Source organism: Anomaloglossus baeobatrachus, chromosome 4 (genome assembly GCF_048569485.1).
Source record: "Anomaloglossus baeobatrachus isolate aAnoBae1 chromosome 4, aAnoBae1.hap1, whole genome shotgun sequence".
Taxonomy (NCBI): Eukaryota; Metazoa; Chordata; class Amphibia; order Anura; family Aromobatidae; genus Anomaloglossus; species Anomaloglossus baeobatrachus.
This window is the reverse complement of record NC_134356.1, coordinates 643,457,369-643,482,371: the sequence shown is the minus strand read 5'-3', so window position 1 is coordinate 643,482,371 and position 25,003 is coordinate 643,457,369. Positions and strand designations below refer to the sequence as shown.

Below are 25,003 nucleotides of genomic sequence, written 5' to 3'. Positions count from 1 at the left end.
CTCTAGTGGCAGCAGAAATAATTTTAACCCCTTACTGACACATAAAAGTCACACGACCGGTGAAAATGCATGGATCGGGCTCAGGAGCTGAACCCTAACCGCACCGGGCAGGGCTGGCTGTGATATTATGCGCTACCAGCTGCAGCGGTATCAATGGCCCCAATTGGGTACAATAGCAGTGGGGGTGCGATATGTCGCTACTGGAGCGAGGGGCTTACAGAAGGCCTCCATCGCCGCCTTCTTTGTGATCCCATTAAGCCCAGTCACAAACTATGCTTCATAGGAAATCATCATTTGTAGAATAAGCAATCAAACAATCACCGGTTCTATTTTGTTTCAGGGAATTAAAAAATAACAAAAAAAATAATTAAATAAAAAAAAAAAAATTAAATATAAAAAAAAGGAAAAAAAAATTAAAAATTATTAAAAATATAATATTCTAAAAGTATAAAATCGCCTTCCATTTCCCAATTCAAAAACAAATACATACAAAGTAAACATATTTGGTATCATTCATAAATTAGTCCGATCTATGCACATATAACATAGATTAACCCATAGTGTAAGCATTGTCCGGAGGGAAAAAAAAATCAAAATTACAGAATTGGCATTTCTTTATCTCTAATTGTTATCCCTCACCCAAAAAAGTGGAAGATAGCCTGATTCCAGTGTTTGTATTACTAGGCTGTGTTTTGCTGTTTCAATACAATCAGTGTTTTATCAGCAGGAGATTATTACTACAGGACTACTGGCCTCCTAGTCTAACCCCACCCCAAGCACTGGTTAGCAGCCGTCTGTCACTAAAGCAGCCAATCGGTGGTGTGGGCGGGGTTTTACAAGGATCAGCAACCCCAGCACTGCTCAATCTGCAGCAGAGAAAACTGTGATTCTATCACAACCGCTGCATCCAGTAAACTAAGTGATACATCGCTGGAATCAGGGTCTCTGTCCCTACATCATGATGTTGTCAGATTACATAGGAAAAACCTGCTGACAGATTCAGTAAAGTCAGTAAACCTGGGGCCAGAAATCCATCTGATGAGTATGGGCTCTTCACAACACTCCCTGAACACCTGATGTTATGGGAAAATAAGGATTGAGCATGTTGAAATTTAATATGCCTGATCTTATTGCTCTCAGAGAAGGTCACCACCAGAGGCACTTCTCACCATTAAAAACACATGCATGCTGAGCTAGACCGAGCGTGCATGTACAGTACAGACCAAAAGTTTGGACACCCCTCATTCAAAGAGTTTTCTTAATTTTCATGACTCTGAAAATTGTAGATTCACATTGAAGGCATCAAAACTATGAATTAACACATGTGGAATGAAATACTTAACAATAAAGTGTGAAACAACTGAAAATATGTCTTATATTCTAGGTTCTTCAAAGTAGCCGCCTTTTGCTTTGATTACTGCTTTGCACACTCTTGGCATTCTCTTGATGAGCTTCAAGAGGTAGTCACCGGAAATGGTTTTCCAACAGTCTTGAAAGAGTTCCCAGAGATGCTTAGCACTTGTTGGCCCTTTTGCCTTCACTCTGAGGTCCAGCTCACCCCAAACCATCTCGATTGGGTTCAGGTCTGGTGACTGTGGAGGCCAGGTCATCTGGCGTAGCACCCCATCACTCTCCTTCTTAGTCAAATAGCCCTTACACAGCCTGGAGGTGTGTTTGGGGTCATTGTCCTGTGGAAAAATAAATGATGGTCCAACTAAACACAAACCGGATGGAACAGCACGCTGCGGTAGCCATGCTGGTTCAGTATGCCTTCAATTTTGAATAAATCCCCAACAGTGTCACCAGCAAAGCACCCCCACACCATCACACCTCCTCCTCCATGCTTCACGGTGGGAACCAGGCATGTAGAGTCCATCCGTTCACCTTTTCTACAAAGACACAGTGGTTGGATCCAAAGATCTCAAATTTGGACTCATCAGACCAAAGCACAGATTTCCACTGGTCTAATGTCCATTCCTTGTGTTCTTTAGCCCAAACAAGTCTCTTCTGCTTGTTGCCTGTCCTTAGCAGAGGTTTCCTAGCAGCTATTTTACCATGAAGGCCTGATGCACAAAGTCTCCTCTTAACAGTTGTTCTAGAGATGAGAAGGTGTGTCCAAACTTTTGGTCTGTACTGTATATGCAGCGTCATGAGCAATAGATGTTTGTTGGCTTCTTAGCTGATTTCCAGTGGAAGGGTCAGGGGCGTCTTTAGATCACAGTAAGTTCGGGCTTTGTTGGGAAGACTCCTCGGTTTGACCTCTCTTTCTTCTGTAGTTTGAGAATGAGCTGATCACACGTCTGGACCAGGAGGTGGAAGGAGGACGAGGAGACCGACAGTACAAGGATCTCCTGGAGAAGCTGTGAGTTACTGGCTGGGGAGATACTGGGGACTGGCGAGGGGGACATCCTGACGTGTATGATCTGATGTCTTCTCCTTCTTCTCTGACCATTCCTGGTCCTCAGCTTGTTGGAGCACTGCAGGAAGCACAAGTATCTCTCCAGCTCTGGAGAAGTCTTCACCGTCCTGGTGAGCAGCCTGCTGGAGAACCTGCTGGATTACCGCACCATCGCCAACGACGAGAGCGAGGAGAACCGCATGAGCTGCACCGTCAACCTGCTGGTACGAACATTCCCTCTGTCTGACGCTGGCCTACAGGGTAGTGACCTATAGGTGGCGCCAGAGAGAAAGCTACTTCCTTCTGGAGGAGATCATATTTGCATAGTATTGTATATTTTTTCCCCAGGGAGCGTTGCCTGCGGGATCTCCTCAATGAGAACCAATTACCCCAACAATTATATCTATACATGTTTTTTGGGCTATTGGGGGAACGGCCAGGACTATTGGGGGAACGGCCAGGACGATTGGGGGGACGGCCAGGACGATTGGGGGGACGGCCAGGACGATTGGGGGGACGGCCAGGACGATTGGGGGGACGGCCAGGACGATTGGGGGGACGGCCAGGACCATTGGGGGGACGGCCAGGACCATTGGGGGGACGGCCAGGACCATTGGGGGGACGGCCAGGACCATTGGGGGGACGGCCAGGACCATTGGGGGGACGGCCAGGACCATTGGGGGGGACGGCCAGGACCATTGGGGGGGACGGCCAGGACCATTGGGGGAACGGCCAGGACTATTGGGGGGACGGCCAGGACTATTGGGGGGAAGGCCAGGACTATTGTTAGGACGACCAGGACTATTGGGAGGACGGCCGGGGCTATTGGGGGGACGGCCGGGACTATTGGGGGGACGGCCGGGACTGTTGGGGGGACGGCCGGGACTGTTGGGGGGACGGCCGGGACTGTTGGGGGGACGGCCGGGACTGTTGGGGGGACGGCCGGGACTGTTGGGGGGACGGCCGGGACTGTTGGGGGGACGGCCAGGACTGTTGGGGGGACGGCCGGGACTATTGGGGGGGACGGCCGGGACTATTGGGGGGGATGACCCGTACCACTGAGGGGACGACCAGGACTACTGGGGAACAAACAGGATGATCATTTTTTCTTTGTTTGTTTTAAAGGGAACCAACGAGCAGGTTTTTACCCTATAAACTAGAGACAGTGCCATAATGGCGCTAGGATGCTGATTAAAATGACACCTTTAGATAAGAAATCCAAGGATTGATTGCAGGATAATCCTTGTTCAAACCTTCAGAAATGGCGTTATTTGTGCATGTTCTTGAGCATAAGAGCAGGACTTTGTGGGTCGGGTGCTTTTTTTTATCATTCCTCCTCCTACCTTGCTTCCTTTTCTTAATTTGCGCCTCCACCGCCATTACTGCTGCTGGCAACACGTGCTATTGTGATGATGTCTTCAATAAAATGGTGCCGGATCAGCGCATGTGTTTAAAACACAATCTCCGGCACCATTTTATTGAAGACACTGTGGAGCGACTATGAGCGTCGTTGTCGCATGCGCTGATGGAGTCTTTTCTTTCATTAGCGCATGCGCCACCATTGCTGCCGCTCCTAGGTATATCCACAGTGTCCTTAGTAAAATGGTGCAGGAGATCGCAGTACGCACATGTTCTGATTCCAACGCCATTTTATTGAAGATAACATCACAATAGCAATGCACATGCGCCACCAACAATGACATCTGTCTCACCTCTGCTGCATCTGAACATCACAGCTTTGCTACATCCGACTGTCTTAGCTCTGCTACATCTGACTGTCTTAGCTCTGCTACATCTCACCATCTCTGCTCTGCTACATCTGACTGTCTCTGCTCTGATACATCTCACCCTCTCTTCTCTGCTACATCTGATTAACTCAGCTCTGCTACATCTCACAAACTCTACTCTCCTACATCTGACTGTCTCAGTTCTGCTACATCTCACCATCTCTGCTCTGCTACATCTGACTGTCTTAGCTCTGCTACATCTCACCATCTCTGCTCTGCTACATCTGACTGTCTTAGCTCTGCTACATCTGACTGTCTTAGCTCTGCTACATCTCACCATCTCTGCTCTGCTACATCTGACTAACTCAGCTTTGCTACATCTCACCTCTGCTCTGCTACATCTGACTGTCTTAGCTCTGCTACATCTCACCATCTCTGCTCTGCTACATCTGACTAACTCAGCTCTGCTACATATCACCTCTGCTCTGCTACATCTGACTGTCTTAGCTCTGCTACATCTCACCATCTCTGCTCTCCTACATCTGTCTTAGCTCTGCTACATCTGACTGTCTCAGCACTGCTACATCTCACCATCTCTGCTCTGCTACATCTGTCTTAGCTCTGCTACATCTGTCTCAGCACTGCTACATCTTACCATCTCTGCTCTGCTACATCTGACTGTCTCAGCTCTCCTACATTTGATTGAGACAGTCAGATGTAGCAGAGGTGAGACAGATGTAGCAAAGCTGTGACACTCAGATGTAGCAGAGCTGAGACACTGATGTGATCTATCTTTCTCCTCATCAGAAGTCATTGCTTGCTCTGTGTCACAATAAGATGCAGCAGGTTGAAGATACAGGAAGGAGGGGAGGGAGGGTTTGGGTGTAATTGTGAGTTGATGTGATAGGTGCCGCCTTACAGGCCACTGCAATGCATGATGGGACTTCTAATAATAGAACACAGGAAGTCAGGAGAGAGGAAGTTGTCGATTAACCCCATCAGAGCTGGAGCCAGCAATGAGGATGTGCTGCTGGAGCATGATAAAGGGTAATATTGCTAAAATAAGGTAATGGATGTTTTCAGGGGCAAATAATAGCAAGATTTATGAGAAAAAAATAAAATCAGTTCTGGCATTGGACAACCCTTTAACCCTTAGGTGTCTGCTCTGCTGTTCTCTGGTTACATATGTATTTTCCCTTTTTTGCCCCTCATATAGAACTTCTATAAAGAGAAGAAGAGGGAGGACATTTATATCAGGTACATATAATGTGCACTGTATATCCTGCGGCACTGCTGCGTAGTGGATGCTTTAGCTTACATTGTTATGCAGGTACGTGTACAAACTGCGAGATCTGCACCTGAGCAAGGAGAACTACACGGAGGCGGCGTACACCCTGCTGCTCCACGCGGAACTGCTGCAGGTGAGCGCTACACAGTCACATGACCCGCGCTGCTGCTGCCGCCACTGCTGGGGAAATAATCATGCTGCTTTGTCGCCACCTAGTGGTCTGATAGGCCATGTGCACCTCACCTGCTGCAGCGAGACAGCTACACGGTGTACACCCAGCAGGAGCTGAAGGAGCGGCTGTATCTGGAGATTATATCCTTTTTTGACAAGGGCAAGGTGGGTCATCCTCCTCCAGACCATGTCATACCCAATGATGTGCACTGCTGCCGTGATGGCGCTCGTAATGCTTCTCTACTGTCTGATACAGATGTGGGAACAGGCGATCATCCGCAGCAAGGAGCTTATAGAGATGTACGAAAACCAGATCTTCCACTACGAGCCGCTCAGCGTCCTACTGGTAATGACCCAATCAGAGCTTCCACCCCTCGTCAGGGGGACGTATAGAGAAACTGCGCCATATATATGATAATGCGGTGGAGTTTGATGGAGAATTATGTTCAGAGAAAGAGCGAATGGGCTGTATATGAAAGGACTTCAATTAGGGAAGGTGTGTTTGTAGGGAGCACCTAAAACTGTGTAAGTTGTGTTTTAGTCCTAATTTCTTGGGGTAGAGCATTCCAGAGAATTGGTGCAGCACAGGAGAAGTCTTGGAGCTGGGAGGTTCAGATCAGTGCGGATGTTAATTGAAATGTAACTGAAGCATTTCATAATGAAAGGTTTACACTTTTGTATTTCTTCTTAATATCTCTGTTTGCTGTCAGCGAATAGAGGCATTCAAGTTTACCTCTAGGGGCTAAAATCCCAAGATAGTACAATATATCCTTCCATAATATAGGGGAAAATATACTGATTGTTGGTGGTCTGAACACTACGACCCCCAGTGATCCTAGAAGAGGGCTCTGGAACCAAGGACTTGGGCTCAGCCTGATGGAGAGAGACTCTCTCTGTAGAAGCGGCTCCTGGTCTGGAGGGCTCGAGCCGTCTGAGTATTACATACTTCTGCATCACAGCAGGGGACTCGAGCGATCAGCTGATAAGACCACCCTGGTAATGCTTTTCACAGCTCAGAAGTTGCTGCTGTATATCCAGTCTAGGCAACTGTATGGCTATGTGCGCACAGTGCGTTTTTCGCGGCGTTTTTGCGCGTTTTTCGGGTCCGTTTTTGGCCTCAAAACTGCAGGACTTTGCTTCCCCAGCAAAGTCTATGAGTTTTCATTTTTGCTGTCCGCACACATCTGTTTTTTTTAGCTGCGTTTTTGTGGTGCCACAAAAACGCAGCATGTCAATTATTCCCGCGTTTTTCACTGCGCTTTTCATCCATTGAGTTCAATGGGATGTTGAAAGACGCAATGAGAAACGCAAATAGCTGCGTTTTGGTGCGTTTCTAAGACCAAAACCGCAGCTATAAACGCAGGAGGTGGGTAGTAAAGTGACGTGTACAGGAAGAGGATTCCTTCTGTCAGTATATACAGAAGCGTGAATCCTCCCGGTACCGTCACCGCTGCGTCCACCTCCCGTCCTGTGCATGACAGCTGCCGTGCGGCGCCATGTCTGGGCGGGAGGTGGAAGCGGCTGCAAAAACAAAAGTTAACAGTAGAAAAAAAAAAAAAAAGTTATACTCACCTGTCTGCAGCCTCCCGGTGCCATGCCCGCTCCCAGCTCCTCTCACGGTATCGCCGCTCCGGCTGTGTGCAGACGGCCGGGAAACCTCCGATGGATGCAGGACCTGGCGATGGATCACCTGATGCAGTTACCTGACGCATCAGGTGATCGTAAGTATCGCGGTGACGCGGGCGCCCGGCATCAGCGGATGCGTCAGGAGACTTCATCCCTGATTACCGGCAGCTGCTGCAGCGATCGGACGGGATCAGACTCCCGCCCCATCGCTGCAGGAGCTGCCGGTAATCAGCACATAAGTGAGTATTATTTTTTTTATTTTTTTTTTGCACCGATGCATCTGCTGATTGTATAATCGGCTTTTATACAATCAGCTGATGTGTGATGGGATTCAGGCACTTGATCCTGACACATCATCTGATCGCTTTGCCTTCCAGCAAACCGATCAGATGATATTGGATCCGGATTGGACGGCGCGGGACCCTGACCCAGGATTACTGCGGAGGGGGGGTTCTTTATTTCAATAAAGATGGAGTCACTAATTGTGTTGTGTTTTATTTCTAATAAAAATATTTTTCTGTGTGTTGTGTTTTTTTTTTATCTTTACTAGAAATTCATGGTGGCCATGTCTAATATTGGCGTGACACCATGAATTTCGGGCTTAGGACCAGCTATACAGCTAGCCCTAACCCCATTATTACCCAGCGAGCCACCCAGCATCAGGGCAGCTGGAAGAGTTGGATACAGCGCCAGAAGATGGCGCTTCTAAGAAAGCGCCATTTTCTGGGGTGGCTGCGGGACTGCAATTCACAGCGGGGGTGCCCAGAAAGCATGGGCACCCTGCACTGTGGATTCCAATCCGCAGCTGCCTAGTTGTACCCGGCTGGACTCAAAAAATTGGGCGAAGCTCACGTCAATTTTTTTTTTAAATTATTTCATGAAATTCATGAAATAATTTAAAAAAAAAGGGCTTCCCTATATTTTTGGCTCCCAGCCGGGTACAAATAGGCAGCTGGGGGTTGGGGGCAGCCCGTACCTGCCTGCTATACCCGGCTAGCATACAAAAATATGGCGAATCCCACGTCATTTTTTTTGTTTGGGGGGGGCAAAGAAATCCTGCATACAGTCCTGGAAGGAGGATGCTGAGCCTTGTAGTTCGACAGCTGCTGTCTGCTCTCCTGCATACACTATTGGATGGAGGATGCTGAGCCTTGTAGGTCTGCTCCCCCTGACTCTCCCTCAAGCATACAGTCCTGGATGGAGCATGCTGAGCCTTGTAGTTCTGCAGCTGCTGTCTGCTCTCCTGCATACACTATTGGATTGGAGTATGCTGAGCCTTGTAGTTCTGCAGCTGTCTGCTCTTCTGCATACACTAGTGGAGAATGAAGAACACATTGAAGAAGGAAATGACATCAGACCTTTTTTTTTTGTTCACTGATAAAAAACGCATAAAGACGCAGTGAGCAAAAACGCAGCAAAAAAACGCACCAAATCGCGGCAAAACGCGTGCGTTTTTTGCCGCTTTTTTTGACGAGGGTGCGTTTTCGTGCGGTTTTAGCGGCCAAAAACGCAGAGTCAAAAAAACGCAGTGTGCGCACATAGCCTAGGAGCTAAACACGTCAAGCACAAACTTCTCACCTGTCTTGGGGATTTTCTATGGTGGATCTGCCTAGAGTTCAAGCTATGGTTGGAAACAATGGTAGCAGACCCTCCGCTGTGACAAGTATTAAGCGCTAGGTTCCGTTCAGTGAGATATTGCAGAGAACTAACTGCTCACACATTAAAAGGCTATTCCCAGAAAAAGAGGACCTTACATGGGGACCTCACCTCGGGACCACACATTGGGACCCTCACCTGGGGAACTCACCTGGGGACCCTCACCTGGGGACCTCTCATGGGGACCTCTCATGGAGAACCTCATATGGGGAACCTCATATGGGGACCCTCACCTGGGGAACTCACAATGGGGACCCTCACCTGGGGAACTCACATGGGGACCCTCACCTGGGGACCTCTCCTGGGGACTTCTCCTCGGGACCACTCCTGGAGATCTCACATGGGGATCTCACATGGGGACCACTCATGGGGGGGTCTATATGTTGGAAGGCTGGCTTTAATAGGGTGGATTTTTCCATAAGTTATTGTATTTCTATGGAATAATAAGCTGAACCCTATGCATACTATAAAATAAGGATTGCACGGTCTGTCTACATATGTTTTAGTGGGATTTTGCACGGTAGTGTGTAATTTTAACAAATAACGTTTTGTACTGGGAAACTTTGTGAATTTACTAGAGTACATTTCCCATATGTATATTCCTGTTAAATGTACATTGGACCTCACATGGGGACCACACATGGGGGGGCCTCACCTGGGGACTTCACATGGGGACTTCTCCTGGGGATCCACTCCTGGAGATCTCACAAGGGAACCACACATGATGATCTCACATGGAAACCTCAGATGGGGACCACACATGGGGATCTCACATGGGAACCACTCCTGGAGACCTCACAAGGGGATTACACATGGGGACCATACATTGGGACTTTACATGGGGACCACTCATGGGACTCACACCTGAGGACCTCACATGAGGACCACACCTGAGGACCACGCTTGGGGATCTCGCATGTGGAGCACACCTGAAGACCTCACATGGGGACATCACATGGGGACCACACATGAGCACTTCACATGAGGACCACACCTGGTGACCACACCTGGGGACCTCACCTGGGGGCCTCCAGTAATCTTGAGATCGGGTCTTTGGAACCCTGACAACTGAGCTCTGCAGATATCGGACCCCAGTGATCAGCAAATTATTTCATATTCTGTATATAGGATATAATTCACTTTTTTGGAAATAACGTTTAAACAACATCCTTGAGCTGCTGCTATATGACATTGAGCAGATGCCCACGTGCCGGGTCCACATCACAGCACAAATATACAATATAATGACCTCTCTGTGTCCGCAGAATAAACAGGCCGGCTTCTACCAGAACATCATGCGCTCCTTGAGGCTGCAGCCGGAGTACTTTGCGGTGGGATACTACGGTCAGGGCTTCCCTTCCTTCTTACGGGTAAGCCCCACTCCCCTCTTTCTGTGCACTCCTGGCTTTTTGCTTTCCATAGTCTCCTCCAAACCTTTCATTCTCTATCTCCTCCATGTTTTTTGTTTTTTTTTTAACAGAACAAGATCTTTGTATACCGGGGAAAGGAGTATGAACGACTTGAAGATTTTAACCTTTGGCTTCTGACCCAGTTCCCCAATGCAGAGAAGCTCTCCAGCAGCTCGCCACCAGGAGAGGACATCAGAAACTCGCCCAAGCAATGTATCCTACTTCTACTGCCCCCTGGGGGTCCTCTATTCGGGATCTCTGGAGCTGAGGCGGCACCATATCGGGGAGACGCCTGCTGTGTTACACAGTGATCATTCCTGTTTATCCATTCCATGCCATTGCCGATGACTGACAACGGAATATTAAATAGGCCGCTCACCAGTTTACGCATGTGTTGGCTCCCACCAGCCCCCGTGACGCGATTACAGGGCACAGATGGGTTATCACCACAGCTGAAGACCCCGTCGGCTGCCATCTTTGTACTCCTGGGAAGCTCAGCTCATCGGCTGGGCTTCAGAGAACATCATATTGACCATATACTACGATATTCTGATATTACAGTGTATAGAACTAACGATCAGAGGTGCAAATAAAAAAAGAGCAAAAACATTTTTTTCCAATATAAAAAAAATAAAATCATCCCCTTTTAATATTAAAAAAAATAAAAAAATATAATTAGTATTGCCACTTCTGTAAAAGTCTGATCAAAATAGAAAATTAATTAACCCCCCAGGGCGTAGGACCTACGGCAAAGTCTGTAACGAGGGCAAAAAAAAAATAGATTTAATAATGCTCCCCCTAGTGGTGGGGATACAATAATACTCCCCCTAATGGTGGAGATAAGATAATGCTCCCCCTAGTGGTGAGGATACGATAATGCTCCCCCTAGTGGTGGGGATACGATAATGCTCCCCCTTGTGGTGGGGATATGGTAATACTCCCACTAGTGGTGGGGATACGATAATGCTCCCCCATATTGGTGGGGATAGGATAATGCTCCCCCTAGTGTTGGGGATATGATAATGCTCCCCCTAGTGTTGGGGATACGATAATGCTCCCCTAGTGGTGGGGATACGATAACGCTTCCCATAGTGGTGGGGATACGATAATGCTCCCCTAGTGGTGGGGATACGACAACGCTTCCCATAGTGGTGGAGATATGATAATGCTCCCCCTAGTGGTGGGGATACGATAATGCTCCCCTAGTGGTGGGGATACGACAACGCTTCCCATAGTGGTGGGGATACAATAATGCTCCCCTAGTGGTGGGGATACGATAACGCTTCCCCTAGTGGTGGGGATATGATAATGCTTCCCCTAGTGGTGGGGGATACGATAATGCTCCCCCTAGGGGTGAGGATGCGATAATGCTCTCCTTGTGGTGGGGATGTGATAATGCTCCCCCTAGTGTTGAGGATATGATAATACTCCCCCTAGTGGTGGGTATGCAATAATGCTCCCCCTAGTGGTGGGCATGCGATAATGCTCCCCGTAGTGGTAGGGATGTCATGATGCTACCCCTAGTGGTGGGGATCCGATAATGCTCCCCCTACTAGTGAGGATACGATAATGCTCCCCCTACTGGTGAGGATATGATAATACTCCCCCTAGTGGTGAGGATACGATAATCTCCTTGTGGTGGGGATGCGATAATGCTCCTCCTAGTAGTGAGGATATGATAATACTCCCCCTAGTGGTGGCATTAAGTAGTGAATTTCACCACTTAGGAGCTCTGCATCAGAACAAAAGGAGCTCCAACTCCTCTAAAGATCATTCTGTGTAATTTCCTTAAGTAATCCTTCAGATGTGCAGTGTTTCAGCGTGAAGCCATTAATGAACCTTCCTCCACGATATAAGGACAAGCTGGTGCCTGATCAGATCCTCAGGTGGGCGCTGCTCCCCTCCGATCTCACACACAAGGAGTCACATCCGTATGGACCTAATGTTTGTCCTGAGTAACAAGTCTCCATTCTTCCCCTGCAGCTATTATCGTTTCAACGAGGTGCACAGTTTTTCCTACTCCAGACCGTTCCGAAAAGGAGAGAAAGATCCTGACAATGAATTTGCTGTAAGAATATTTATTGTGTCATCCATAGTGACCCCTGCCCACCCCGTTGACTGTCTCATCACATGCATCACCATATTTCCATTTACTGGGTCAGTTAGCACACCTCCTTCCCATTGCCTTGTGCAGCCAAAGCTACCCCACTCCTGTCCGTTGTGTCAGGCAGAGTTGACTTTGGTGGCCGGTGTGCCCCCTCTGTTAGCTGTGGCGGTCGGGGTACCCCCTCTGTTGGCTGTAGCGGCTGGTGCGTCTCCTCTGTTGGCTGTGGCGGCCGGGGTGCTCCCTCTGTTGGCTGTGGCGGCTGGTGCGTCTCCTCTATTCGCTGTGGTGGCTGGTGCGTCTCCTCTGTTGGCTGTGGCGGCTGGTGCGTCTCCTCTGTTGGCTGTGGTGGCTGGTGCGTCTCCTCTGTTGGCTGTGGCGGCCTTGGTGCCCCCTCTGTTGGCTGTAGCAGCTGGGGTGCCCCCTCTGTTGGCTGTGGCGGCTGGTGCGTCTCCTCTCTTGGCTGTGGCTGCCGGGGTGCCCCCTTTGTTGGCTATGGCGGTCCAGGGTGCCCCCTCTGTTGGCTGTTGTGGCCGGAGTGCCCCCTCTGTTGGCTGTGGCGGCCAATACGCCCCTTCTGTTGGCTATGGCGGCCAATACGCCCCTTCTGTTGGCTATGGCGGCCGATACGCCCCTTCTGTTGGCTATGGCGGCCAATACGCCCCTTCTGTTGGCTGTGGCGGCCAATACGCCCCTTCTGTTGGCTGTGGCGGCCAATACGCCCCTTCTGTTGGCTGTGGCGGCCAATACGCCCCTTCTGTTGGCTGTGGCGGCCAATACGCCCCTTCTGTTGGCTGTGGCGGCCAATACGCCCCTTCTGTTGGCTGTGGCGGTCAATACGCCCCTTCTGTTGGCTGTGGCGGCCGATACGCCCCTTCTGTTGGCTATGGCGGCCGATACGCCCCCTTTGTTGGCTATGGCGGCCGATACGCCCCCTTTGTTGGCTATGGCGGCCGATACGCCCCTTTTGTTGGCTGTGGCAGCCAATACGCCCCTTTTGTTGGCTGTGGTGGCCGGGGTGCCCCCTCTGTTGGCCGTGGCGGCCGGTGGTCCCTCTTCGTTGTCAATTATCTGTGTCGGCCAGACGTGCATTTTCATCTAGAAGAGACCTCATCCCCTCTGGCAGGGTGGGCCGTCATGGAGTAAATTTTCATCAGTCCCCACAATGATTTGTGCGCCAGGGTCTGGGTCTTCCCAGTAACCACCTTCTTATAAGCAGTTCTCGGGGGGCTACAGGCTGATACATGACATTTCTTATTGTTCTTATGTCGGTGTGTTTTATATTGTTATCGTCTTATGCCCGCTCGATTAACCCCTGCCATGCCTGTCCCCTTTACCCTACAGACCATGTGGATCGAGAGGACGACGTTCACTACGGCGTACAGGCTGCCCGGCGTGCTGAAGTGGTTTGAAGTAAAACACTTATACACAGTAAGGAGAAGGCCGGTATTGCGGTCACATTGGGGTTTTTTTGAGGTTCTTGCTGAAGATTGAAAATTCCATCTTGAATCCTCATTTCTTCACCATGTTCCTCATCTGCCATCAGTGAATGAGCACACACCAGCTTCCATTCACAGTCAGCAAACCTGCACATCGCTAATGCTGATGACAGCACGACTGTCTCTGGATGGAAAAACGGTGTATACTGGAGGGTGATATTGAGCGATGCAGGCAGCAATGTGTCTGATATTCCCACAGGAAGAGATCAGCCCATTACAGAATGCCATCGAGACCATGGAGCTGACCAACGAGAAGATAAGTCACCAGGTCCAGCAGCACCGGGCGGACCCCGGCCTCGCCCTGCACCCACTCTCTATGCTGCTCAATGGTATAGTGGACCCTGCCGTCATGGGAGGATTCTCCAACTATGAAAAGGTGGTTATCACCATTATCCAGAGCTCTGCTTGTTTCATGTGCACCAACAATATCATATGGTCCTGAGTTACATCCTGTATTATACCTCAGAGCAGCACTCATAATTCTGCTGGTGCAGTCACTGTGTACATACATTACATTACTGATCCTGAGTTACATCCTGTATTATACTCCAGAGCTGCACTCACTATTCTGCTGGTGCAGTCACTGTGCACTTACATTACATTACTGATCCTGTTTGGATCCTGAGTTACATCCTGTATTATACTCCAGAGCTGCACTCACTATTATTATGATTTTATTTATTGAAATCACACACATCCCACAGCCCCTCAGCTATTATAATGCGGCCAGACAAGTTCAGTGCTTGATTTGTGAAATGCAATATACCAGAACTATCTGGGAGTTTTCAGCTATGAAACCTGCATCTCTGTAAATGTAATGTGATGCAGTCTGTAAATCGGGATCCATATAGGATAAGTAATGGAGTTATAAAGTGACTGAACTCTGTATGAAGATAATTTCTATAAATCGGTGGACGTGCTCTATAGGATCACCAAGCGGTTTTGAAGGGATGTCAGTAGGATATGGACCTGTATGATCCAAGTTGCCAGCAGTGGCTGTGATCACTTCTTAGAAGTTAATTGTGCAAGATCATGACCTTGTTGACCTGCACTTTTGGAGAACAACCAAGAGTGAAGAATGTGTCTCCCATGGCTTCAGATATCCTTTTAATTTGCCCTCATGTGTCCTCCTCTGTTCAGTTTCTTCTAAGTCTTTATTTATTACACCTCGACATCTTCCATAGGCTTTCTTTACGGAGTACTACCTGCAAGAACATCCTGGAGACCAAGATAAGATCGAGCTCCTCAAACAGCTGATTGCTCTGCAGGTAGGAGTCCAGGTGGTGTAAACCATAGATGACGCTACACATCTTGGTCTACATCTTGCATTATTTTTAGCATTTCTTTGTTATACTCATGATCTTATTTTGTTTTTGCTTTGTCTTCATCCAGATGCCTCTTCTGGCTCAAGGAATCCGGATCCATGGAGAGAAGTTGACCGAGAACCTTCGGCCTCTTCATGACAGACTTGTGTCCTGTTTCCAGGACCTGAGGGGGAAGGTGGAAAAGCTGTATGGGACAATCACTTTGGTAAGAGTCCAGTAGATTCTGAAATGTTGGAGAAATATCAGAATGGATCATAAGAGTTTAACACCACCGCTCCTTTACTCTACTTCAGCCTTCCAGCCTCACAGACAGGAAGCTTAGTCGTGCCGGCTCCGTGGTTGTTCCATATATCACATCTGCCACTCTAAGGAGGTTGTCCACCGTGTCTTCCTCTTCTTCGGGAAGTGGGAGCTCCAGACCGGGCTCTGAAGGGTAGGTTTTTGACCCTCAACAGTAGAGAACATTGATGTGGTTGGGTGAATGAGATGGTTTTGATGCTCTATAGAACAGTTCCAAATATGATCAGTAGAGAACAGTGACGTGGTTGACTGACGAGATGGTTTTGATGCTCCATGAGAGAGTTCCAACAATGATCAGTAGAGAACATTGACGTGGTTGACTGATGAGATGGTTTTGATGCTCCATGGGAGAGTTCCAACAATGATCAGTAGAGAACATTGACGTGGTTGGCTGGATGATATGGTTTTGATGCTCCATGGGAGAGTTCCAACAATGATCAGTAAAGAACATTGATGTGGTTGGCTGGATGAGATGGTTTTGTTTGTGCATGGGAGAGTTCAAACAATTTTCAGTAGAGAACATTGACGTGGTTGGCTGGATGAGATAGTTTTGATGCTTCATGGGAGAGCTACAGCATAATCTCCCACATCAGCGCATGCGCTGACCATGTTGTCTTTCTGCGCAGAAGAGGATGAAGCCATGGAACCACTCCCTTGGGTAAATCACATGATTGCCACCATTTAGTGGGACTGCAGTAAGGCATTGGGGCAATATGGTTTTCCATGCCAGAACTCAACAGCTTATGACATATTAGACATGTAACTAGAAACGGAACAACCCCTTTAATCTCTGTATCACCTCTCCTCTGCATGTATGGGAGTACGGTATGGGCCAGCATTAGGGTCTTAAAGGGGTTTATGTTACAATTTGTAGAGCAATATTACATTTTGATAATTTTTTTACACATCCTCAAATAATCTGGGCTTTTGCAGCAGCTACTTGACATTGAGTGCCGAATAAATATTTTTTTTCTGAAATAAATGCATTTCAGTGAAAAAAACTTCTAGTAGTTATTGATTACCATAAATAATTGTCCTCCTCTTCATAGCTCACTTCCAGAACCAGTACCTCCTCGTCGTGGTTCCCTCATCTCACGGCATGAAGAACACAACGACAGAGAGGACGGTGATATCAGACTGATGAAACTGAAGCGTAACGTCAGCCAATCTCAAACGATCACCGAGCGCCCGGGGGAAAGAGAGGTGAGAAGTGACTGGACTGTATGCAGGGGAGATCTTGGCTGGGTCAACGGGAAGGATCATGTGTCATGTGAAGTTTATTGCCTTCTACTTTATCTACTCTGTTCTGATTCCGATGTATTCCCAGAGTTTTTCCACCAAGATGCGACCAAAGAGCCTTCAACTTTCTGATAACCGTCTCACCCTCCACACCAACTCCACAAATCAAGGGATAACGCCTCTTTCTCCTTCCCCGATCACTCCTCAAACTCCAAGAACTCATAGTAAGTACGGGACAATCAGATTCTTTTACATTCCTTAGGACTTCTCCAAAAGCCACCAATAAGCAATGCCGGTCACTCTGGCTCCAGATTATCTGTTTATTACACCATAGATGTCTGAAGAACTTGGATAACCACTTGCCCACACCATTTTGGCCTTGTTGAAGCACTAATTTCTCTGTCGTTTCATTGGGGGACGTGAACCATGGGTTAGTCTGCTGACACCAACAATAAACAAACAAACAACATAGAAAAAAGGTGGCTCCTTCCCAAAAGACTATACCTGGCCTGCTAGTACTAAGCCTCCTCAGTTTACCTTGGCGTCATTTGGAGGCAGACATGGGTCTAAGTCTTGGACTGGTCTTAGCCTTGGTAAGGTTAGGCACTTACTCCTCTAGCTCCTCCCTCTGCCTCTTGCTCCTCCCTCTGCCTCTAGCTCCTCCCTCTGCTTCCAGTTCCTCCCTGTAGCTCTAGGTGCACTGCTGTTATGGGCCTCCAAGAGGCACTAGAAGGAGCTTTCTTCCTGCTGGGCGAGAGCTGTTTTACAGACCACCTAGGAACCATAACCCTAAGAACACAAGGAGATTCAGCACCTTTCCTGGGAAAGTGTTTCTTTCTCCTCTGCACATGTGATCTATCATCCATTTCTCATACAGGTTTTCCATCACTGTCTACACATGGCGATGCTGCGTTACAAATTATGGAGTTGCCTCCTCCTCCACCTCCAAAAAGCAGATCCAATGAAGGGAGCCAGCGACTTTCCACAGAGGCTAGTGACCATACAGTATTTCAGATATGCATATTTCCATCATATACAGATACTTATACATTGTGTCCTTTTTGATGGTCTCCAGATACCTCCACTGTTGCCAAAAAGAGAAGAAACAAAGCCACCGACGCCTCCTCCGAAGACAAGGCAGTCAAGTGTGGTTCCTGACCCTGGATTGTAATGGATTGTCCATCCCAGGACTGATACGCCTTCAGGTCGAACTTCACCACCACCTCATCTGGATTTCGTGGTAGACATTCGTTGGGTCTCCACCGTCCAGTATGGTGGCATTATCTTCTAGAATAATAGCCGGTCTATTGAGCTCTAAATTCTTAAATAAATGAAGATTTTTATCCCATGGGAGAAAGGACTGATGATAAAGTTGGAGGGATGTCTCCATGTAGACAACGCATCCTTCACGTCAATATGTGTTAATATTGTAATCTGAATTTGTACATATGGGACTCCATGTTATTGTAAAGTTCTTAAACAACCTAGTTCTCCTCAGTGTGTTTCCTTTCAGTTTTAGCACCAAACCTGTGTATATACATCATATTTATGGAAAATGGTCTACAGAATGTAATATTATATAGTTTTCTCCATAGGAGAGGACTCTATTGTTATCATTTGGAGATAAGTTATTTGTTTACTTTTCACCTGTTTGTTATCCCTGTGTCTTCTTTAGAGCTTATTGGGGTTGACTAAGTGCTCGTCCCATCCGTTCCCAATCTAAGGCTTATTTCGGGGTAAGCCAAGGTCAGGAATCCAGCTCGGCACATAGGTGTGGAACCTATCTAAGATGGTGAGGGAAGCCAGGGGCCAGTGGTAGGTTTGGTCAGGGGTCACCATCTCCCCCTTACGTAGACACAAGGTTTCCCTAACCCTTTTGCTTGGTACTTCCCCCATACCTAGCGTGACATCACCACTTTGTCACCTGTCTCCATTTGTGAGGACGCCATATAAGCCAGGGCTCCTTAACACTCTATCAACTATGACCTCATCCACGTACTGTCAGAAAAGAAGGGAATTTTGTTTACTTACCGTAAATTCCTTTTCTTCTAGCTCCAATTGGGAGACCCAGACAGTGGGTGTATAGCTACTGCCCTCTGGAGGCCGCACAAAGAACTACACTTAAAAGTGTAAGGCCCCTCCCCTTCTGGCTATACACCCTCCCGTAGGAGTACAGATTCCTCAGTTTTAGTACCAAAGCAAGAAGGAGGAAAGCCAATAACAGTTTCAAAAACAAATTCAATCCGATAACATGATCGGAGAACTTAAGAAACAACATGAACAACATGTGCACCCGAAAAACGAAACCCTAAGAACAAATAGGGCGGGTGCTGGGTCTCCCAATTGGAGCTAGAAGAAAAGGAATTTACGGTAAGTAAACAAAATTCCCTTCTTCTTTTTCGCTCCTAATTGGGAGACCCAGACAGTGGGACGTCCAAAAGCAGTCCCTGGGTGGGTAAAAAGATACCACATGAACGGGCTGTCAAACAGCCTCTTCCTACAGGTGGGCCACCGCCGCCTGAAGGACCTGTCTACCTAGGCTGGCATCTGCCGAAGCGTAGGTATGCACTTGATAGTGTTTGGTAAACGTGTGCAGACTCGACCAGGTAGCCGCTTGGCACACTTGCTGAGCCGTAGCCTGATGCCGCAATGCCCAGGACGCACCCACGGCTCTGGTAGAATGGGCCTTCAGTCCAGATGGAATCGGAAGCCCAGCAGAACGGTATGTGTGAAGAATTGGTTCCTTGATCCACCGCGCCAGGGTGGATTTGGAAGCTTGCGATCCCTTATGCTGACCAGCGACTAGGACAAAGAGCGCATCAGAACGGCGTAGAGCCGCCGTGCGAGAAATGTAAATCCTGAGTGCTCTCACCAGGTCCAACAGATGTAAACCCTTTTCAAATTGGTGAACTGGATGCGGACACAAAGATGGTAAAGTGATATCCTGATTGAGATGAAAGGAAGAAACCACCTTGGGAGAAAACTCTGGAATTGGACGCAGTACTACCTTGTCTTGGTGAAACACCAGGAAGGGAGATTTGCAAGATAACGCCGCTAGCTCGGACACTCTTCGAAGAGACGTGACCGCCACAAGAAAAACTACCTTTTGTGAAAGCCGAGAAAGGGGAACCTCTTTCAAAGGCTCGAAAGGCGGCTTCTGGAGAGCAATGAGAACCTTGTTCAGATCCCAGGGTTCCAATGGCCGTCTGTAAGGAGGAACGATATGACAAACTCCTTGGAGAAACGTGCGTACTTTAGAAAGCTGTGCCAAGCGCTTCTGAAAGAATACGGATAGCGCGGAGACTTGACCCTTAAGAGAGCTAAGCGACAAACCTTTTTCCAACCCAGACTGCAGGAAGGAAAGAAAAGTTGGCAATGCAAATGGCCAGGGAGAAAACCCTTGAGCCACGCACCACGCTAAGAATATCTTCCACGTTCTGTGATAGATCTTAGCTGAGGATGGTTTTCTAGCCTGTCTCATTGTGGCAACAACTTCATGAGATAAACCTGAGGCCGCTAGGATCCAGGACTCAATGGCCACACAGTCAGGTTCAGGGCCGCAGAATTCAGATGGAAAAACGGCCCTTGAGACAGCAAATCTGGACGGTCTGGTAGTGTCCACGGTTGGCCTACCGTGAGATGCCACAGATCCGGGTACCACGACCTTCTTGGCCAATCTGGAGCGACGAGTATGGCTCGATGGCAGTCGGACCTGATTTTCCGGAGAACTCTGGGTAACAATGCTAGAGGTGGGAACACATAGGGGAGTCGGAATTGCGACCAATCCTGAACCAAGGCGTCTGCCGCCAGTGCTCGGTGATCGTGAGACCGTGCCATGAAAACTGGGACCTTGTTGTTGTGTCGTGACGCCATCAGATCGACGTCCGGCGTCCCCCAGCGGCAACAGATCTGCTGAAACACGTCCGGGTGAAGGGACCATTCTCCTGCGTCCATGCCCTGGCGACTGAGAAAGTCTGCTTCCCAGTTTTCCACGCCTGGGATGTGAACTGCGGATATGGTGGACGCTCTGCTTTCCACCCACGTCAAAATCCGTTGGACTTCTTGAAAGGCTTGGCGACTGCGTGTTCCCCCTTGGTGGTTGATGTACGCCACCGCCGTGGAATTGTCCGACTGAATCCGAATCTGTTTGCCTTCCAGCCATTGTTGGAAGGCTCGCAGGGCAAGATAGATTGCTCTGATTTCCAGAACATTGATCTGCAGGGAGGACTCTTCCAGAGTCCACATCCCCTGAGCCCTGTGGTGGAGATACACCGCTCCCCACCCTGATAGGCTCGCATCCGTCGTGACCACTGCCCAGGACGGGGGAAGGAACGACTTTCCCTGTGACAATGAGGTGGGGAGAAGCCACCAACGCAGAGAGTCCTTGGCAGTCTGAGAGAGGGAGACAGTCCTGTCGAGGGACGTCGATTTCCCGTCCCATTGGCGTAGAATGTCCCATTGTAGAGGGCGCAGATGAAACTGCGCGAACGGGACTGCCTCCATTGCTGCTACCATCTTTCCTAGGAAATGCATGAGGCGCCTCAGTGAGTGCGACTGGCTCTGAAGGAGAGATTGCACTCCAGTCCGCAGCGAGCACTGCTTGTCCAGTGGAAGCTTCACTATCGCTGAGAGAGTATGAAACTCCATGCCAAGATAAGTCAGAGATTGGGTCGGGGTTAGATGAGACTTTGGAAAGTTGATAATCCACCCGAAACTCTGGAGGGTGTCTAGTGCCACCTTCAGACTGTGTTGGCATGCCTCTTGAGAGGGTGCCTTTATAAGCAGGTCGTCTAGATACGGGATGACCGAGTGACCCTGCGAGTGCAGAACAGCTACTACTGCTGCCATGACCTTGGTGAAGACCCGGGGGGCTGTTGCCAGACCGAAAGGTAACGCCACGAACTGCAGGTGTTCGTCGTGTATGACGAAGCGTAGGAAACGCTGATGCTCTGGTGCGATCGGCACGTGGAGATACGCATCTTTGATATCTATTGATGCTAGAAAATCTCCTTGAGACATTGAGGCTATGACGGAGCGTAGGGATTCCATCCGGAACCTCCTGACTTTTACGTGTCTGTTGAGCAACTTTAGATCCAGGACGGGCCGATACGATCCGTCCTTTTTTGGGACCACAAACAGATTGGAGTAAAAACCGTGACCTTGTTCCTGAAGAGGGACGGAGGTCACCACTCCTTCCGCTTTTAGAGCGGCCACCGCCTGCAACAGAGCATCGGCTCGGTCTGGTGGGGGAGAAGTTCTGAAGAAACGAGTTGGCGGACGAGAACTGAACTCTATCCTGTACCCGTGAGACAGAATATCCCTCACCCAACGGTCTTTGACGTGTGACAGCCAGATGTCGCCAAAGTGGGAAAGCCTCCCACCGACCGCGGGTGTGGGAATCGGAGACCTCAAGTCAGGAGGACGCCGTTTTGGCAACGGTTCCTCCGGCTGCCCTTTTTGGGCGTGACTGAGACCTCCAAGAATCTGAGCGTCTCTGGTCCTTTTGAGTCTTTTTTGACGATGCGAATTGGGACCTGCCCGGTCCTCGAAAGGACCGATAACCAGACTGACCCTTCCTCTGTTGGGGTCTGTTTTGTCTGTGTTGCGGTAAGGATGAGTCCTTACCCTTGGAGTGTTTGATGATTTCATCCAAACGCTCTCCAAACAATCGGTCACGAGAAAAAGGCAAATTGGTTAAGCACTTCTTGGAATGAGAATCTGCTTTCCAATGTCTCAACCACAGGGCCCTACGCAAAACAACGGAGTTGGCTGACGCCACTGCCGTGCGGCTTGTAGCGTCAAGAACAGCATTAATCGCGTACGACGCGAATGCCGCCATTTGCGAGGTCAATGGTGCTACCTGCGGGGCAAATGCACGTGTGACTGAGTCGACTCGCGCAAGCCCGGCTGAGATAGCTTGGAGTGCCCATACGGCCGCAAAAGAAGGCGCTAATGACGCTCCAATCGCTTCATAGATGGATTTCAGCCAGAGCTCCATCTGCCTGTCAGTGGCATCTTTAAGTGCCGCTCCATCTTCAACTGCAACCAAGGATCTAGCTGCAAGCCTGGAAATTGGAGGATCCACTTTTGGACACTGGGTCCAACCCTTGACCACCTCAGGGGGAAAAGGATAGCGTGTATCTTTAAGCCGTTTAGGAAAACGCCTTTCAGGATAAGCGTGGGGTTTCTGGATTGCGTCTCTAAAGTCAGCGTGGTCCAGAAAAGTGCTTAAAGTACGCTTAGGGTATCTGAAATGGATTCTCTCGTGCTGCGAAGCTGACTCCTCCACAAGAGGAGCTGGTGGGGAAATATTTAACATCTTATTGATGTTAAATATAAGATCATTAACTATGGCGTCACCCTCTGGTGTATCTAGATTGAGAGCGGTCCCAGGATCAGAATCCTGATCAGTTACGTCCGCCTCATCACCCATAGATTCATCTCGCTGGGATCCTGACCATTGAGATGAATGTGAAGGCCCGTCATAGCGAGCCCGCTTAGGCTGCCCGGGGCCATCGTCCGAGTCAGAGTCTTCACCCTGAGGTGTATATGCCCGTCCCGGAGCTTGGAGCTGAGGGGGACCAGGGGGCAATGATTGCACAGTGTCCGTGGCCTGAAGTACAGGCCTAGCTCGCAATGTGTCAAGAATTTGTGACATAGTGAGAGACATTCTGTCAGCAAAAGCTGCAAACTCAGTTCCTGTCACCTGGACAGCATTCACAGGTGGTACACCCTGGGTCACGTCCAGCAGAGGCCCCGGCTGTGCAAGCGCCGCAGGGGCCGAGCACTGCACACAATGGGGGTCCGTGGAGCCTGCCGGTAGAAAAGTCCCACATGCGGTGCAGGAAGCATATAATGTCTGTGCCTTGGCACCCTTGCGTTTTGCGGACGACATGCTGCTGGCTCTCTGAATGTGAGAGAGTCTATAGCCAAAGGGCGACCAGCGCTATGTAATACCAAGTATTTGTAGCAACAAAATACTAAGAATAATACTGGCACAAGAGGGGGCTTACCGCCCGCTGAAAAGCGGGTAAGAGGCTGCAGATTCCTTGTCTGGGTCTCCCCGGCTCCCCTCTGCAGCTCAGCGTGTCAGCAGGAATGGCTGCCGGCGTCTGTGGAGAGGGGCGGTCCGTGGGAGTTCCCAAACAAAAGTGCGGGAAACAGTGTCCCCTCTGTGCCTACTGTGAGGGCTGGAGTATGTAAAAACGACTCCAGCCCTCAGCGCTGATGCACTGGCCAGCGTCCCGCCCCTCTCCTGACTGGCAGGTCTGGGGGCGGGAACGAACGGGAGCAGGCCGCAAAAGCCGGGGACTCGAGTTATCAGCGCGGCCGCCGTAAAAGCGCGGGCCGCGCTGAAGTCCCCGGCGCACCACAAGTGCCAGCCGCGCCGCAGTCCCAGCGGCCGGCATGACCGATTTCTAGATGTGGCCAGCGTCCCGCCCCTCTCCTGACTGGCAGGTCCGGGGGCGGGAACGAACGGAAGCAGGCCGCAAAAGCCGGGGACTCGAGTTATCAGCGCGGCCGCCGTAAAAGCGCGGGCCGCGCTGAAGTCCCCGGCGCACCACAAGTGCCAGCCGCGCCGCAGTCCCAGCGGCCGGCGCGACCAATTCCTGGAAGTGTGCCTGCTTCAGCTAAGCTGAATGAGGCCATGGCACAAGCGCCGTAGCGCTGATGTCCCCCGGCGCACTACAACACCCAGCATGCTGCGGTGTGAGCGCCAAATGCACGGGGACACAGAGTACCTTGAGGATGCAGGGCCATGTCCCTGATGTACTCCGCTCCATCCAGCATCTTCTCCAGGGGCTGTAGATGGAGCCCGGTCTCAGTGCCTGGAGACCAGTAAATCCCACTTCACCCAGAGCCCTGTAAAAAGGGATGGGGAAGGAATCAGCATGTGGGCTCCTGCCGCCGTACCCGCAATGGGTACCTCAACCTTACAAACACCTCCGACATACAGTGGGGTGAGAAGGGAGCATGCTGGGAGCCCTGTTTATGGGCCCTCTTTTCTTCCATCCGACATAGTCAGCAGCTGCTGCTGACTAAAAACAATGGAGCTATGCGTGCGTGTCTGACCTCCTTGCGCACAAAGCTAAAACTGAGGAATCTGTACTCCTACGGGAGGGTGTATAGCCAGAAGGGGAGGGGCCTTACACTTTTAAGTGTAGTTCTTTGTGCGGCCTCCAGAGGGCAGTAGCTATACACCCACTGTCTGGGTCTCCCAATTAGGAGCGAAAAAGAAATGAGCATTAAATTGTTTACTC

The 25,003-nt window shown here is 49.5% G+C and overlaps 1 protein-coding gene across 1 annotated transcript in view; it reads left to right on the top strand.

Moving 5' to 3' along the window:
• DOCK5 (dedicator of cytokinesis 5) overlaps nt 1-18,299 on the top strand; it is a 152,972-nt gene extending 134,673 nt beyond the window's left edge. The window contains exons 34-52 of the mRNA XM_075346467.1: nt 2,277-2,362; nt 2,466-2,622; nt 5,342-5,382; nt 5,456-5,546; nt 5,630-5,749; nt 5,841-5,930; nt 10,132-10,236; nt 10,347-10,488; nt 12,080-12,161; nt 12,259-12,343; nt 13,724-13,810; nt 14,078-14,254; nt 15,063-15,146; nt 15,271-15,408; nt 15,497-15,636; nt 16,553-16,706; nt 16,831-16,966; nt 17,620-17,732; nt 17,818-18,299. Of these exons, the coding sequence (XP_075202582.1) occupies nt 2,277-2,362; nt 2,466-2,622; nt 5,342-5,382; nt 5,456-5,546; nt 5,630-5,749; nt 5,841-5,930; nt 10,132-10,236; nt 10,347-10,488; nt 12,080-12,161; nt 12,259-12,343; nt 13,724-13,810; nt 14,078-14,254; nt 15,063-15,146; nt 15,271-15,408; nt 15,497-15,636; nt 16,553-16,706; nt 16,831-16,966; nt 17,620-17,732; nt 17,818-17,913 (2,124 nt within the window). The 3' untranslated portion in view covers nt 17,914-18,299. The remainder of the gene's footprint in view (nt 1-2,276; nt 2,363-2,465; nt 2,623-5,341; nt 5,383-5,455; nt 5,547-5,629; nt 5,750-5,840; nt 5,931-10,131; nt 10,237-10,346; nt 10,489-12,079; nt 12,162-12,258; nt 12,344-13,723; nt 13,811-14,077; nt 14,255-15,062; nt 15,147-15,270; nt 15,409-15,496; nt 15,637-16,552; nt 16,707-16,830; nt 16,967-17,619; nt 17,733-17,817) is intronic.
• The last annotated feature ends 6,704 nt before the right edge of the window (nt 18,300-25,003 follow it).